The following is a 16,198-nucleotide window of genomic DNA, read 5'->3' as shown; positions in this document are numbered from 1 at the left end:
TTATTATTAATAGTTCAACGAATCAATTTTTAAAGGATAAAGTTGTAAAATAGTCAACTAACTATAGGACATTGCTTTTTTGAGTCATCTAACTATTAAAGGTTACAAAATGGTCACTCGATTATTTATATGTTCCAACCTCATTATTTTTCATTAAAAAAATTAACAGTCTTTTGAGCTAGACATTAACTTGTTGACTGAGATGTGATAAAATTTGATCTCATAATCGTTTGAGGTGTATTTGTGGACCGAGTCCCCGTTTACATTATCACGTTGAGCCAGTGCTTTAGATATCATATAATCGAATCAGTGCTTAAAAGTAACGACATGTCAATAGATATCATTAAAATATAATTTTATAATATCTCAGTCAACATTGGTTAACATCCAACTCAAACGACCATCAATATTTTAACATAAAATGATGAATTTAGAACATATGAATAGCCGACCGATCATCTTATAACTTTTAATAGTCGAGTAACTCCACGAACCAATGGCTTATAGTCGAGGGACCACTTTATAACTCTTAATAGTTAGAGGACTCAACAAAATAACGACATGTAATCGAGAAACCATTTGTGTACTTTATCCATTTTTAAATTGAAACTAAAACAAAAGTTGAGTAGTGAAAGCAAATACTTTCCTAGGTTGGTGAGAAGGAGACAAAATTAAACATATAAAACAAAAGCCCTGTTAGCCTTTGTGGCTCAACTACTTCACCATACTTCAATAAATGTGGCTTCAATATTTAAAACCCATCATTATTTTTTCTCAAATGATTACTGCACTAAATCAAAGGACAAAATCAGAAATTAATTAATTAATTAATTTTAAGTATGGTTTGCGTGGGCCAAAGTTCATACTTTAGAAACCATTCGCCTGCATTTGTATGCATGAAGAGCCTTTAATCAGTTTTAATTAATGTTTATATGATTAACATGTTTTGTGACAAATAGGGCAGGAGAAGAGAGACAGCCCTCCTTTTTGTGTATAAATAATTGATCATGCTTCTCGTGTCCGTGGTTCATAAATGTAGAAATTACAAATTTTATCATTCAATTTTGGTTTTATTTTTGTTTTAATCATTATAAAATTTTTAAATTTGATCATTAATTTTTTTCCTGTTTTGATTAAACAGGAAATGTGTTTAGTTTTGATAAGGAGCGTTATTTTAATTCTGATGATATTAGATCCAAAATTTAATCTCAGACAATCCATTCCACTTATAAAAAAAAAAGATTAATCATATTTTGATAAAAAAATATTAGTTTTTTTCACATCAGAACTTGAACAAATATTTTGAAAATTTGACTTGATTTAAATTATTAATTAATATTAAATTTTATTTAAATTCAATTACAAATATAAAATAATAATTTATTATTTCATTTACAAACAAATAAAAAAGATATAATAAAATTTTAACCTTTTAAAGACATTTATTTATAATATATATAATTCAATTTTTTTAAATAATTCCGTTAGCAGTTGTTTAGTTAAAATGGCCAATTGTCCAATTGTTTATAGATTATTATCTAATGCCATTTGTTGTTTGCTAATAAAAACTCTTTGTTGATAATTAATTAATGTTAGTGACAATACCATTAGAATTATATCATTCTTTATTAAACCATAATTATCTGAATAATTTCATTTGGTGGAATAGTTGGTATGTGTACATACATTATAAGTTAAACAAAGCTGATTTCGAAGACATGCTTTTCCTTAAACTTTATATCATATATTTTAATTAACTCTAAACCAATTTTTATTATTTGATTTTATACTATTATTCTTTTATTACATATATTCCATTATCATAATCCACCGGTATAATACATAAATAAAATTACGATTATAATTAATATATAGCCAAAAATATAATTAATTAGTAGGATGAAGTATTAAATTCTTTAGATAAGGTATGAAGTTTGAATCATAATATTACGAATAGAACGAATTAAATTAAAATGGTCGTCTCTGTAGATAAAACTCTAAAATATTGGATTCGAATTAAGATAAAATGTTAGTAAAGTAAAATGTTAAATTTCCTAAATAAAATGGAATGTTCACATCTTTATTATAAATGAATAAAATATTAGTTTAAATAAAATTTTATAATATTTAATTTATAATAAATCAAATATCAATTACTATTAAAGAAAATTTGACTCCATCGCTGAATAAATATAATTACAAGTATTGGTTAAGATTAATTAAGTTAGTATTTAAAACTTTAATTATGTCTTAATTTTTAATTTAATCCTCTTCGTAAGCCTAATAATCAACGACAAGGCCACGTAAGATGAGACAAGAGCGGTAAAAGCCCGCGAAATCTCGGGGGAAGAATAGAAACAAAAAGAAGAAAAATAGTAAAGAGGAGAAAAAAGAGAGAGGGAATGGATTGGAAACCAAACAGAAACCAGAAAACAGAACGTGGGGGGGAAGAGAAACAGAGGGAGGGGATTTAAAACGGGAGTTTCTTCAAATCAAGGATCCGCTTATAACGGAGAGACTATGTCTCCATAATCCCTCCAATTTCCCCCATCTTCCCCATTGTTTTCGATCTCTGATCGAAATTTAAATAAATAAAAAAACACAAACTAAGACAGGGGGACACAACACACACATAAGAGAGAGAGAAAGGAAGACGGGACTTATGTTCCTCGTCCATGCCGGGATTTTAACCTTTCTCTCTCCTCAGTTTGGACAGTGATCATCTTGTTAAGCTGCTCAAGCACTTTACTGTCCGACACAATGGGTGGATGCGCCTCGGTGTACGGTCAAGTGGCCACCATACCTAGGCCGCATAAACGACACTTTGGGTTGAGCAAGCGCGGAAGGATATCGGCCAAGATTCCCCGTCCCATCCCTGATGTATGCAGGTAGGGATGGAGCCACAGGGGCAGTCGTTCCTTTTTAAAAGTTTAAATTATCACATATTTTATTTGTATTTTATATAGATAATATGTTTTATGCAGGAATAGCATGAGTGATGCCGAAATCACCGATTACACCGTGAGCGAATTCGTTGACGTCGAATACGATAATGGCGCTTCGACCACCGAGATGTCTAACATGTCATTTCATGTGACCCAGCTACAATATAACCAGAGTCAGATTTCTTCCGATGGGAAATGCCAAGATGAAGTATGGTTCGATTCGGTTAGCATTATGGAGTCCGAGCCCGACGACGATTGCCGTAGTATATTCGGAGGTAATTCACTTGATTCTCGACATAACCGTATCAAATCGAATCAAGCCTGCAGGCACCACTCCGTGTGTTCTTGGAATGTGAACTAATAACGCAATGTTGTATCAATGAATCGGATCACAAAATTAACGAATCTACATTCAACAGGTGGAACTGACAATTACTTATACCGTCCCCGAGCCGGAACTCTAATCCTTAACTCGGGAGAGAAGGGAAGTCCAGGAACATGGTCACAGGTTTCACCATCGGTTTTTAAGCTCCGTGGACCGACTTTCTTTAGGCAAGCCATTATAGTTCCCTACTATTGATACACAACCAACTCTTAATCCAATGCTTCCTCATATCTCATATATCATTTGCAGTGATAAACAAAAGGCCCCTGCTCCGGATTATAGCCCGTATGTACCGATAGGGGTCGATTTATTCGTCTGCCCGAGAAAGATTAACCACATTGCAGAGCACCTTGAATTGCCAAAAGTGAAACCACATGATATTGTGCCTGCACTTTTGATTGTTAATATACAGGTCATTATTCCTCTCTTTGATCTCATGTCTCTTTGCATTATCTCACATGACAACCTCTGTCGATTTCGATCGCTTAAGTCGTTTCGGTGTTTCTTCTTGCAGGTGCCAACTTATCCTGCCAATGTGTTTCTCGGTGATGCTGATGGGGAAGGCTTGAGCCTTGTCTTATATTTCAAGGTGTCGGATACTTTTGAAGAAGATATACCCCTCAATTCCAAGAAAGCATAAAGGTAATCAATTTCCTCGGTTTAATTACGAACTTCAAAACATTCTAATCGAATCCTCGAGCTAAAAACTCCGTTGCAGAAATTTATCGATGATGACATGGAAAGGATTAGAGGGTTTGCCAAAGAGTCCATTGTTCCATTCAGAGAGAGGCTAAAGATTATGGCAGGGTTAGTTAATCCTGACGACCTCCAAATTGGTAATACTGAAAAGAAGCTGATTCAAGCTTATAACGATAAACCAGTGCTTTCACGTCCTCAACACAGTTTCTATCAGGTAATCTATTCTGAAATGTTTTAAAATATCAAACATATTTGTATCAGGCACTCACCCGAATCATTGATACACCATCCAGGGGGAGAACTACTTCGAGATTGATATAGATATACACCGTTTTAGCTACATATCTAGGAAAGGACTTGAATCGTTTATCGACCGCATGCAGTTTGGGATAGTAAATCTGGGTTTAACCATCCAGGTAAACTTCTCTTTGATTTTATCTTAACCGAACCAAACCAAACCGATCAGTATCAAAGAACTTGATCACATTTGCATGTTGGTAAACAATGACAGGCAAATAAACCAGAGGAGCTCCCAGAGCAAGCTTTGTGCTGTTTACGCTTGAATCAGATTGATTTTGTAAATCATGGCCAAATTCCCACCATTGTAACCAGTCAAGAAGACAGTTCAATTTGATGAACAGACACCAGGAAGATTTCTTGCTTATAAAGCCAACAGTTCTGGCATTTTTTTATATTTTTTTCTTATTTTTTTGAAAATGAAAGAGGATTTTTGTCTTCATAAAGAAATATGTGAAAATTTTCATTTTTTGTAAAAAAAAGTGAAATTTGTGGGTAAATTCTAACTGCCATCTAAACCATGTATACCTGTATTCATTCATTCATTTTATACTGCTGTTGCCACTGTAATTTCTATATCTTCACCAGTAAATACCAGAGAATCTTCGCATCAAAAGCTGTTATAAGGGTTCTTCATTCCAATTAGACTGTATTAAATCTTAACATTTACAACTCCTTCGGTCACAGACAGATTGTTTCATGCTAAACAAAATAAAGCAGGCTGCAACTCGAGAATTCTCGAGATCATATTGGCTCGAAATCATGTCAAACAACATTGATTCAGTATTTCCATGTACAAAAGAATGCATGGAATGGTAGAACCAAACACAATATGCTCACTGTACTAGTTTACAAGCAACAACAACATCGCCTCGATTCAATCCTGATAATGAATTTGTTCCAAACTGACTTCTGTCTTATGTTTCCCTTTTTCATTTTTCTTTCTTTCGTATATCATATCAGTTGAGTGGATGGCCTCCATTAAAACATCATCCGTGAGTGTGAATAAAAAACTTAGGAAAATATGACAGATTTTACCTTCCATAGTTGTTTTATGTTATTTGCTCTTCTTTTAACCGTAGACGTGCTCAGGTTGTCGACTATGCCTCTCGGGCAGTATGTTTCCCATTGTTGCATGTGAAGCATTACTGTTGGTTGTGTCGTGGCTCCTTGTTTTGGGAAGTTCTACAGTACGGCACCTTAAAATAAGGCTAAAATAAGGTAATACCGTTTTTGTTATTATTTAAATAACAAAACTAGTAAAAAAAATTACTTAAAATATTATTATTTTTACCTAAAACATCAATTTTTTAACATTTCCGGTAAAAATGCCCAATAATAATAAAACTTACCAAATCCGGTAAAACGTCCAATAATAACAAAACCAATAGAAATAATAATATTTCTGGTAATTTTTTATAGATTTTATTATTTAAATAATAATAAAACCGCCGTATGTTAAGTCTACCGCACGTGAGCATTTACCCCTTGTTTTGGCAGCCGGTACATCATGATTATGTTTTCCCTCGTATGTTGTTATAACAGCTTTGGGATCTGTCGAAGCCCTCTCAACATGCTTACGGACGTTGCATCCCGGGGTTGTACATTTATAGTAGCTTCTGTAGAATCAAAAAGATGCATCAGCAATGGTTAAAATAAATATATATCACAACATAATATGTGAAGTAACAGCAAAAACAATCAACATGGAGGCATTACCTTGGATGAGGATTGCCTTTGACAATTTTCTGTCCATACTTTCGCCACCTATAGCCATCATCCAAGAGATCAACTTCGCTAGTCGTCTGCACAATAATTCTAGGCTCCGTCAGAGTCTGATGTGAAGAAGCTGGCTCCGTGACCCTGATTTCTGTCCTGCATATAAAGAAAGAAATTTTGTTGAAGAAAGCATTCCCTCAAGGACTAAACTGAGTATATAATACGAATATATAATTTTTTAGGCATGTCTTTTGGGGTAAGTTTCATCTTCATCATTTTCATCTACAACTTCATTCTCACCAGCTTCCTCACTGTCACTCGTCCCAGTAGCTTGGCTAGATTCTTGGTCCTTAGACATCATTATGTATGAATTGCCACTCTGAAGTTGGCTAGTTGATACGGAATTCCCCTGGTTAACTGCATGTCCATTTATGCTTCTGGTATCTTTCCCACGCTTATTTGGAGGCCGAGGTTGATGGTTATGCTGCCCTTTGTAAATGATTTCAGTAAGTTGGCCATCTATCGATCTCTCTACCTTCTTCTTCACTGGACAACCAGGATTCGTGCACTTATAATAACTTCTCGGAAACTCACTCCCTTTTGCCTGTTTCTGCCCGTACTTCCGCCAGTTGTACCCATCATCAGCAGGCTTATCTATAACAAATGAAGCAGGTTGGGATCCATGGTCAGATTGGCATGCATCTGATGGTTCTTTCACAGTAAAAGTCGAATGATGTGGCATCTGCTGGTTCATTGTCACACTGACAACCGATGCCGAAGATGCAGTAGGTGCAAACGAATATCCAGAATGTGCCTGTGCGGTGACCTGCGCAAGCGCCTGCTGGTGCGTCGTTCCGAAAGGTCCCTATATAGTTCATATATAGTGAAAATCGGTTAATTTCTATAAGCATACCGCCATGGATTCTAAGCTTCGAGTTCGATTCTTAAAAGGGTTTTCTTTTTTACATTATCCTTATCGATCGATCAATCTTCCAATGCGATGCGCAAGCTGAATAAATTACAAATCCGACATTGTCTTAGTTATGAAAAACACCAACAGATGCTAAAATTAACTTCCACTTAACTGTATTTAACAAATTGAGATTTTAAAACTACCTGGGGACCAGGTGAAAACACACTAAAACCATGAGACTCCAACAAGCTCGCCGGGCACAGCCCCGCCGGCACTGTAAACATCGATGACGGTTGAGCTATCATTAAACCAGCCCGTTGATTCTGTCTGCACCGCAACCCTGTATCGTCACCTCCACCTCCAGAGCCGGTGACACCACCCTGTCTTTCGGTGGTAGTAACAGGAGAAAAGTTGGGTCTTTTCTCAGCAGTTGGCGAAGCCATGGCACCGGCAAGCAACTGAGAAAACGACTTAAACTCGTCGGAGTCGGAGAAGAAGTTGGAAACAAGAGTCATAGGACCCGGACTAAAGCCCATCATGCCTGCTCCACCGTTGAAAGACGTCTCCGTGAAAGGAAGGGGTGGGGGAGAAATCGTAGGCCGTGAAGCCGCCGTAACCACCGCTTTCGACGGCTGAGCTGACGGCTTCTGCTCTTGGCTTTCATTCATTAAAAAGGACAAAACAAAAAATAAAGTCTTGTCTTAAATTCGGTTGTGTGTTTCAAAGTTTCGCTTTTGGTATCGGAAAATGGATCTGAGACAATAAATTCAGTACATCAAAAAGTCCACGCCACATAGACTTAAAAAGCTTTGCTTTTTCCTTTGTATTTATACTGTCTTTGTTTCTCCTGGTACTGGAAGTGTAATAGCGCCAACCCATAATGGCCTATTTGCACAAGTGAACTTACTTTTGTCTCCCCGACGACTTTTGAAACCCCGGTTCTGCCACTACTTAGAGGTGCAAACTGCAAGCTTTAATGGAAGTTAAAAGCTCAGCTTTGTAAACAAACTTTGTTGGATTAAAATTTTTTATTGAAATTTTAGATTTAAATTATAATAAAATTTATTTTTATATATAATTACGAGTAAATAATAAAAATATAATTTATATGTAACATTTTAAATAAAAAGAATTTTAATATGATTGATAATATCATATTAAACTTATTAATTACTCAAATTAAGCCAAAGGCTTTGAATCTTGATGATAGAGTTGGCGATGTTATTAGCTTAAAAAGAGGGGGTCAAGATTAGTTGGTCAGTCGGTGGTTTTATAGACTTGAAATTAGGATTACAAAATGTGTGATTAATGTAATTTGATTTTACCTTTCTTTTTTATATTTTTTTGATATAATGTATCTATAAATTAAAATATATTAAACATTTAAATATGTTTGAATATTGTTAATGAATTAAATATTATTATTAGTTGATTAAATAATTTCTTTTTAAAATACTAGATACTTCCAAGTCCTTACTTAAAATATAAAGGAGTTGTTGTGAGTATGACGATAAAATAATAGCAGATCAATCTAAGGAAGAGTCCATCTTGACTATGAAATCTGCTACGGCGTTTGTTTCGCCATAGACTTTCTAGAACTCGATGAACTAGACTTTGCAGAAATTTTACCGTATTACATTCTTAATATACGGTTAAAAAAATATGTTACATGAAATATTATTATTTTTTAAATATTTTCGGTAAAATATTATTTTTTTACCTAAAACATTAATGTTTTTTAATATTTCTGGTAAAATGTCAAATATTAACATTTTTCAGTAAAAAAAATAATATTTTAAGTAACGTTTTACCGGATATGTTAATAAACCTGATAAAACGCCTAATAATAACATTTCTAATAAAAATAATAATATTTTAGATAACTTTTTATTAAAAATATTAAAAAAATTAATAACATTTCCGATAACACATATTCTTAACAGTATATTAAACTGCCGGTACGTGAGACTTCCCTAGACTTTGGCACAAAGTCCCGCAATTGCTCTCACCAAGGGTATTTGGTATGATAACATTTTAGGTACTTTTAGTTTAAATATCAATCAATTAAGGCCTTTGTCCCTCTTAATTTTTTTGACTTAAATATTTTAAATAGACTCTTAACCCTTCTGAATATTTTGATATAATCTCATTTTAGGTACTTTTAGTTTAAATATTAATCAATTAAAGTCTTTGTTCCTAATAATTTTTTAATTTAAATATTTAATAAATCTTTGTTCCTCCCATTGTTAAATCTAGCTCAGTCCCTGTTCATTCGTGCATTTATCTTCAGTATATATTTGCATTAGAGCTTGCTGGAGAGGAGAAAATTATGTTCCAAGCAAAATAAAGTGGATCGAAGAAGCTCGTTTTTATAGCTTTTGTGTGGCTGACAGCATTTGGAGATTATGCAGTCATTTAGAAATGAGGCAGCCACCATCTTCCGACATATAGCCGACAACCATGGCGATGTGTCTTCGTTTTACTTGATAATGAGCTTTGATAATTTCAATTACGTAATGGAAGCCATCTTTATTACACAGAAGCAGTTAAAGTAGTAACTTATAATTCACATGCAGCCGTCACTAAGTTTCTGTTGGTTCTTGTTCATGCATGCGTCCAACTTCACTTGAAGAGTTATTCCATCACGAGTGAAGATCCTAATGAAATAAGTGGGAAGTAACCCAAGGAAGGAGTGAAAGCAGCGAAAGAAGCGTTTAAAGAGATCAAACAACAGTCCATGGCAGGGACACGCGACGACGATGAAGAAAAGGAAAGACCAGAACACAGAAGGTGGGAGAAATTAGAGCGAGGCCAATAACGACAGAGCTACCGCAATGGAGAAATTTCCAATTCAAAAATCCTTCATAAAAGCTGCCTCACCATCCTAATTTCTCCTTCGGAGTTGCTATGCGAAAGCACGACACTGGAATATACATAAGCCGCATCCACTTGTACTAATATTTTATAGGATAAATTATACGTTTAGTATCTAAATTATTAATTTTATTCTATTTTAGTACCTAAACTTTATTTTTTTTTCAAAATTGTACCTTACATTTAGTTTAGGTTTCAATTTGGTACTCGTCATGAAAAAATTAATAGAACTGCTGATGTGATTTCTTTTAATGATGACGTGGCATTACCTTATGGTGACACATCAACATTATCGTTAAGTTTTTAACGGTGGGGTACCAAATTGAAATCTAAACTAAACGTTAGGTATAGTTTTGAAAAAAAATAAAGTTTAGGTACCAAAACAAAACAAAAACAATAATTTAGGTATTGAACTTGTAATTTACCCTATTTTATATATTAATAACCCTTTAAATGATCTTAGTGGTTAAAATGAGCATTGTTCTCTCTAGAGGTCCTATGTTCAAACAATTACGTCTGCAGGATATATTTGCGTTGTCAATGACTAAGAAATATTCTAAACACATACTACCTCTGTAATCACCCATACTATTCAACAAAAATATTTTATATACATCTATAGTCAGTTGGTCTAGTGAGATGAGACACTAGATTCCTTAAGCAATGTTAGGAGTTTGAACCCTAGTATTTGCGAATGAAGTAAACTGGATTGGAATGATAGACCTTATAAGGGGCCTCTGCAAAACCCAATTTAGATTAATCGGTCAATTCGGATACCAATGATAAATTAAAAAATAAAAATATTTAAATAATTCTATAACTAAATTTAGTAATAAAATTTACTTTTCATATAAAAAATAATAGTTGATATGAAATAGATATTTGATAAAAATAAAGTATGAGATAGATAAAAGGGTAAATTATATCATGGTTCTCTCAACTATTGTCTATTTTCTACTTTGATTATCAAATTACTATTTTTAATAAATTTGATCATTAATATTAACTTTTTTATTTTGATCACTAACTGTTAATTTAGTTCTCCAATTTAATTGTATCTTTGATTTCGCTAGCTACAGGCAAATTCATCATAGTAATATATCAAACCTGGATTAGTTATTCAGTGAGTGGTATAGTTATTCAATGAGTGGGATAATAATGGTTATACCCCCCAAAAAAATCATATTTAACATTTTTTCTCAGTTCAATTTTTTACCTTTTTGGGACATCAATCATTTGAAAAAACAGGCAAGCAGGAGTTTCTAATTTATATTCAAATACCAACAGTTTTTTTGAATCAGAAACCAGAAGCTTATGGCTGTTGAATTATTGAAACCATGACAGTTATTACGAAGGTGGAGTTTTGATTTTGGTCCTTCTACCATGTTAAAATTTGAAGTTCAGTCTTTGTACTTTAACTCGGAATAATTTGATCTTGTTTTTATCAGGTTATTAGTTATAGTAAAGAGACTAGACGAATGGAATTGGTCTCATTTCAAACAAAATGAAAATCAAGTCCTCGAACTTGAAATAAGCAGTAATCTTAACCCAATAATATATATAGTAGCTATGCCCTATACCCCCAAAAGAAATAAGCAGAGATGAATGTCATGTGCTCAAAATTCTTCAACTCTGACGGCATCCCGGGGTGCTTCGTATGCATCCTTTGGCCTCGACTTCTTAACTCCGGCAGTGAAACACACCTTGTCGGATTTATAGCCTTCAATTGCCACACTCGTGACTTTAACCCAAACTAGGACCTTTGTCTTCATTCCCTCGATGCCTGTGAGCTTTCCCCTAAGGAGAATCGCTTTCACACGCGTCGCGTACCTTATAACCGAGGAATCCTTGAAGCTGGCCTCACATGGAGAGGACAAGTATACAACAAGCTTGGCCTTGGTTACGTCGAATTCATAACAGATGATGTTCTGGGGAAAGAGGCCTGGCGGTAAGTTGTACTCTCGGAGGAGATCCGGCAAGCTTTTCAGTGGCTTTCCTGTAGGAAGAACATAACAAAAGTATAGGTAAAGAATTTGCAGAACCAAGCAGAATCAGCACGTTCATAATATTACTTTCAAAAGAAAGATTCAATTAATAACGCATCGTGCAAAACAAAGACCATCCAGAAAAATTTATTCGAAATGAAGGACAAGAAGTGAGGATTTTAACCACAGATTGAAAATCACAGGAATGAGGATACATTGCTTCATTCAAGCAGGATGGTCAAACATAATGTAATGGTTGAATGGGAGGGAAAGATTCGTGCTCGGAATCTTCTTTCATGAACCAAGGTAGGCCTCGCAATTAGGCATTGCAAAGCATTTGAAGACGACAATCGGCCGGTCATTTTAACTGTAAACATAATGTAATGGTTGAATGGGAGGGAAAGACTCATGCTCGGAGTCTTCTTTTATGAACTAAGGTAGGCCTCGCAATTAGGCATTGCAAAGCATTTGAAGAAAACAATCAGTCGCTCTTCTTAACCGTCAAACATAATGTAATGGTTGAATGGGAGAGAAAGACTGGTGCTCGGAATCTTCTTCCACGAACCAAGGTAGGCCTCAAAATGAGGCATTGCAAAGCATTTGAAGACAACAATTGGCCGCTCTTCTTAACCGAAAAAATACACAATTACTCGCCACCGGGTCGATGCCTCATCACACTAACTAATACAAGCAAACATGGTTAAGCATACACAATTCTTTACCTTTCAGCTTGTTGAAAACCCATTTCGCCTTCTCTTCAACCGTGCTCGAGAAAATCTGCAGCAAGTACCATTTCAGAGAAACCAAAAGGTAAAGGAGTATCAACTTTAACATCAGACCTCAGAAACTCTTTCGACAGGGACGGACGCATGATGCTACATTTAGGAGGGCAAAATTAAGGGATGAACTTATAAAATTCCATGGGACTACAACAGATTTCAATATAAAATATATATTAATTTTAAATTTTCAGGGCGACTGCCCCATTTGTGCCCCTCAGTCCATCCCTGTCTTTTGGTACTTGATAACTACAGTAATACAATCAAAGGAAAATAAAACATCCATTGTTGAATCAAACTTTGTCCTACAACTCTTTAATCAGCTTGAAATGATTCCACAGTAATGCAATCTTTACATGTCCTACACATAAATCTGATCACAAAAATGCAACTCCAGTTTCACAGAACACAGAACACAGAAGAAAACTTTACTTACAGACAGATCTTCAGTAATGTTAGATAACTCTTCCTCAGCTTTCTTTGAGATCCATAACCCACCAACTTTCAAGCTCCCAACTTTTGTTAATGCTTTCTCCATTTCCTCCTCCTCCCTCACTAAAAGAGTAAAGCTTTACCCTTTTTATTCAGCGAGTTAAGAAGAAGAAGAAACGCAGAGATGGAAGAACAAATCCCAAAAGCTACAGACAAATATACTCGTATGCTAGCTGTGGAACAAAAAAGCGGCTGTCTTTTGAAAATTGGGATTCTCGAGCATTTATATTCTTGTGAAGGGTGTTGATGTAATTTTGCAAGGTGACGGTGACTGTGCTAATCTGTTGTCTTTTTCACGGATTTTCTGCTATTTGAACATTTTTATTTTAATTTCTAATAATTATCCTATTTTCAAATGAACTTGAAAATCTCCATTTCAATGCTTATTTGGCTCCTAATTAAGCCATTCCATTAGGCGATAGCTTATAGATTTATTTTAGTGGGACAAAAAACCTTCAATGTTACTACTTCAGTCACTTTCTCAGCAACCCAAAAGGTAGAAGATTGGAAAGGAAAAGGAAACAAAGATGACAATGTGATTGATGGAGAGATTGTAAAAGTTTTCCAAGTTTAATCCTTTTTCTATGAGCAAGATGCTTAATAATTATGCTACTAATATTATAATATGATGATGTTATGATCAGAAGATGACAATAGCCACACATGGTGGGATCAAGTTTTATTCAATTTCCAGCTCAAAAGTTGACAATGACAACCATTGTTTTAGCAGAGTTTTGAAAAACTATGTAAATCCAAGTCTCTCTTACAAAAAAGAATCTGCTCTCCTTTCCTGATAAACAATATTATTAGATGACCTTTATTCCCATATGTAATGGGATAATTCAACGTTAGGTTGAGAGCAGTTTCTGTAGGAGACCTCCAAATTATGAAATATTCTCCGTAGGACTCGATCCCACGACCCCAAGATTAAGAGTCTTGTGCTCTACCAACTGAATTGGATGGTCATTTCCCTGATAAACAACATTACTGGGGGTATTTCTTGAGAAAGATGTGCTATAAATTAGAAAACTTAAACTCTGTAATTTAACATGATAAAAGGTAGCAATGTAACTTCCTTCAATAAGGGCATGATCCAATCGCCATAGAGGTCAGCGACTAAACTAGGCTTGGTTTTGTATACAGGATCTGAAACTGCCGCCACACCATTTTGCGGAAAGTTTTACATTTTTTTAATAGTACGAAGATGAATACAAAATAGTATATATTCATAATATTTCTTAATTATTAACAACATACACAGTCTGGGAATGCAGTTGCTTGAACCAGATTTCAATAGAAAATAACACTTCTTTTAATTATTAAAGTCATTCTATGGGTTCACGGAGGAAGTAACTTGGTTATAATAGTACTGAGCTGCCTCCAAAAGGCTAAATATTATGCTAACCTAAATGGAAAGCATATGCATTTTAATTTGAACCTTTCCATGAGCCCATATATATAACAATTGGGCCTTGTCCATTAACCAAAGGCTTTTCAATCGTTGCATTATCTTAACGCTGCATTCTTAAATGCGGCTGTGAAGAAGCGAATATGAAAGTTATTTTAGGGAAGATTACAAGATAGGAATAAGACCAGATATGAATACCCAATACTGAAGTTGAAAAGGACAACACACCCTAACACTTCCCCTCTTGTCTCAACTGTTGCATTTTCCCTTTTGTACTAAAAGGTCACATCATGCTTTCTAACTCTCATTGCCCTAACCCACTCTATTATGGAAAATTCAATCACTAATCGAAATTTTACCTTATTTTTACTTATTATTGATCATATTTTGATTGATTTGATTTATTAAAATAATTTTAAATGTTAAAAATTTACTTTTTAAAACTTAAATAAGTAATATCAATATCTATGCACTTATTAAAATACTACTCCACCCAAATTATGATATCATTGGACCACACTTAGCATTACTATCATATATACATGCAATAATGAAAGTAACCCAACCTGGGTCACTGAAATTTATGATATAAAAAATCCTCGTCTTCATCTTTAGTTGCTGTGAAAGGTATATTTTAAAAAGTGATTTTGAATTATTAATTTAAAATTAAAGTGTTCAACGTTACTTGTGAAATTTAAAAGTCTTTTGGATTAATCTATTGAATAATATTTTATATAATTGAAAGAAATAAATTTGGAGTGGAAGAAAAGTTGTCGTGGAACAAATGGTTAGTTAAAAAGTCTTGGTGGGACCCTAAACATATATTTAGCTAAAATCTTCCCACCACTACTACGACTAAACACTTTAGAAAGCTTCACACATTTTCCATGAAAATGACAATTGCTAAAGTATCTACGGGGACCACAATTAAGATTAAAGTCTAATCACAGCATATATATATATTAAAAATAGCTTCTAAAATAATTGCAATTCAAATAATAATATTAACATCAAACTCTAAAATTAGGATGAGTTTAGGGTGAGTAACAGTACTATTAATGATATATATATATATTGATATACATTACTAATATAAAAATATAGTAAAATTCATAAATGGTCATTAAATTTATTAAAATAATATCATTTGCCATTGAATTTTTAAAAGTTATAAATTAAACATTAAGCTTCGAATTTTATATAAAAAAATATAGATAACAACCGTGAAATATTGTTAGGGGATGACATGACATGCTAAATTAATAGGAAATAACTTATCTGACCCCCCTCAATTATAATTATAATTTTATTTTTGATATTTTCCCAATACTATTAAGTGATATTTTTTAAATAGAAAAAATTTAAATTTTTAAAATATACGAAAATAATTTATTTTTGAAATTAAAAATTTAAATTTTTTGAAATTATTCCCTTCATCAAATTATTTTATAATTAATTATTTATTAATCAGGATTGGATTTGAAAATTTGAAAATTTATAATTTTCAAAATATTGAATTATAAGACAATGTAATTATTTTTTATTAAACGGTGTGATTCAAACACTTGAGTTTTGTTTAAGAAGTTTAAACAAAATTTTAAAAAATACATTTAGAAAATTATAGTATCACATTAATAAGAAGAAAAATACGTCCAAACCTAATAAAAACAATCGAAACAATGCTTTACTTTTAATAATGTAC

At 33.6% G+C, this 16,198-nt stretch overlaps 1 protein-coding gene and 2 pseudogenes across 1 annotated transcript; 1 reads left to right on the top strand and 2 right to left on the bottom strand.

The window, feature by feature from the left end:
* Positions 1 to 2,717: 2,717 nt before the first annotated feature.
* On the top strand, positions 2,718 to 4,970 carry LOC120156394 (annotated as a pseudogene).
* Positions 4,971 to 5,758: 788 nt separating this feature from the next.
* LOC120156486 lies at positions 5,759 to 7,669 on the bottom strand (annotated as a pseudogene).
* A 3,638-nt stretch (positions 7,670 to 11,307) lies between these two features.
* On the bottom strand, positions 11,308 to 13,294 carry LOC120156428 (uncharacterized protein At5g01610-like). The gene is made up of 3 exons (XM_039167739.1): positions 13,033 to 13,294; positions 12,540 to 12,594; positions 11,308 to 11,828 (listed from the first exon to the last, which is right to left on the bottom strand). The coding sequence occupies exons 1-3, from the start codon at positions 13,132 to 13,134 to the stop codon at positions 11,449 to 11,451; spliced, it is 537 nt and encodes a 178-aa protein (XP_039023670.1). The 5' UTR covers positions 13,135 to 13,294; the 3' UTR covers positions 11,308 to 11,448.
* Positions 13,295 to 16,198: the final 2,904 nt, after the last annotated feature.

The sequence above is a fragment of the Hibiscus syriacus genome, unplaced genomic scaffold (assembly GCF_006381635.1).
Source record: "Hibiscus syriacus cultivar Baekdansim isolate YM2019G1 unplaced genomic scaffold, ASM638163v2 tig00111220_pilon, whole genome shotgun sequence".
In the NCBI taxonomy this organism is placed as follows: domain Eukaryota; kingdom Viridiplantae; phylum Streptophyta; class Magnoliopsida; order Malvales; family Malvaceae; genus Hibiscus; species Hibiscus syriacus.
Note: the sequence above shows the minus strand (reverse complement) of the source record. Positions and strands in the feature narration are given on the sequence as shown.

Bases quoted from the DNA above. Each gene is read 5' to 3' on its own strand.
- LOC120156428 (XM_039167739.1), bottom strand. From the start codon at position 13,134: ATGGAGAAAGCATTAACAAAAGTTGGGAGCTTGAAAGTTGGTGGGTTA. The intron at 12,595-13,032 runs GTAAGTAAAGTT...TACTTGCTGCAG, and splicing joins ACATTACTGAAGATCTGTCT to ATTTTCTCGAGCACGGTTGA. The intron at 11,829-12,539 runs GTAAAGAATTGT...TTCTTCCTACAG, and splicing joins GGTTTTCAACAAGCTGAAAG to GAAAGCCACTGAAAAGCTTG.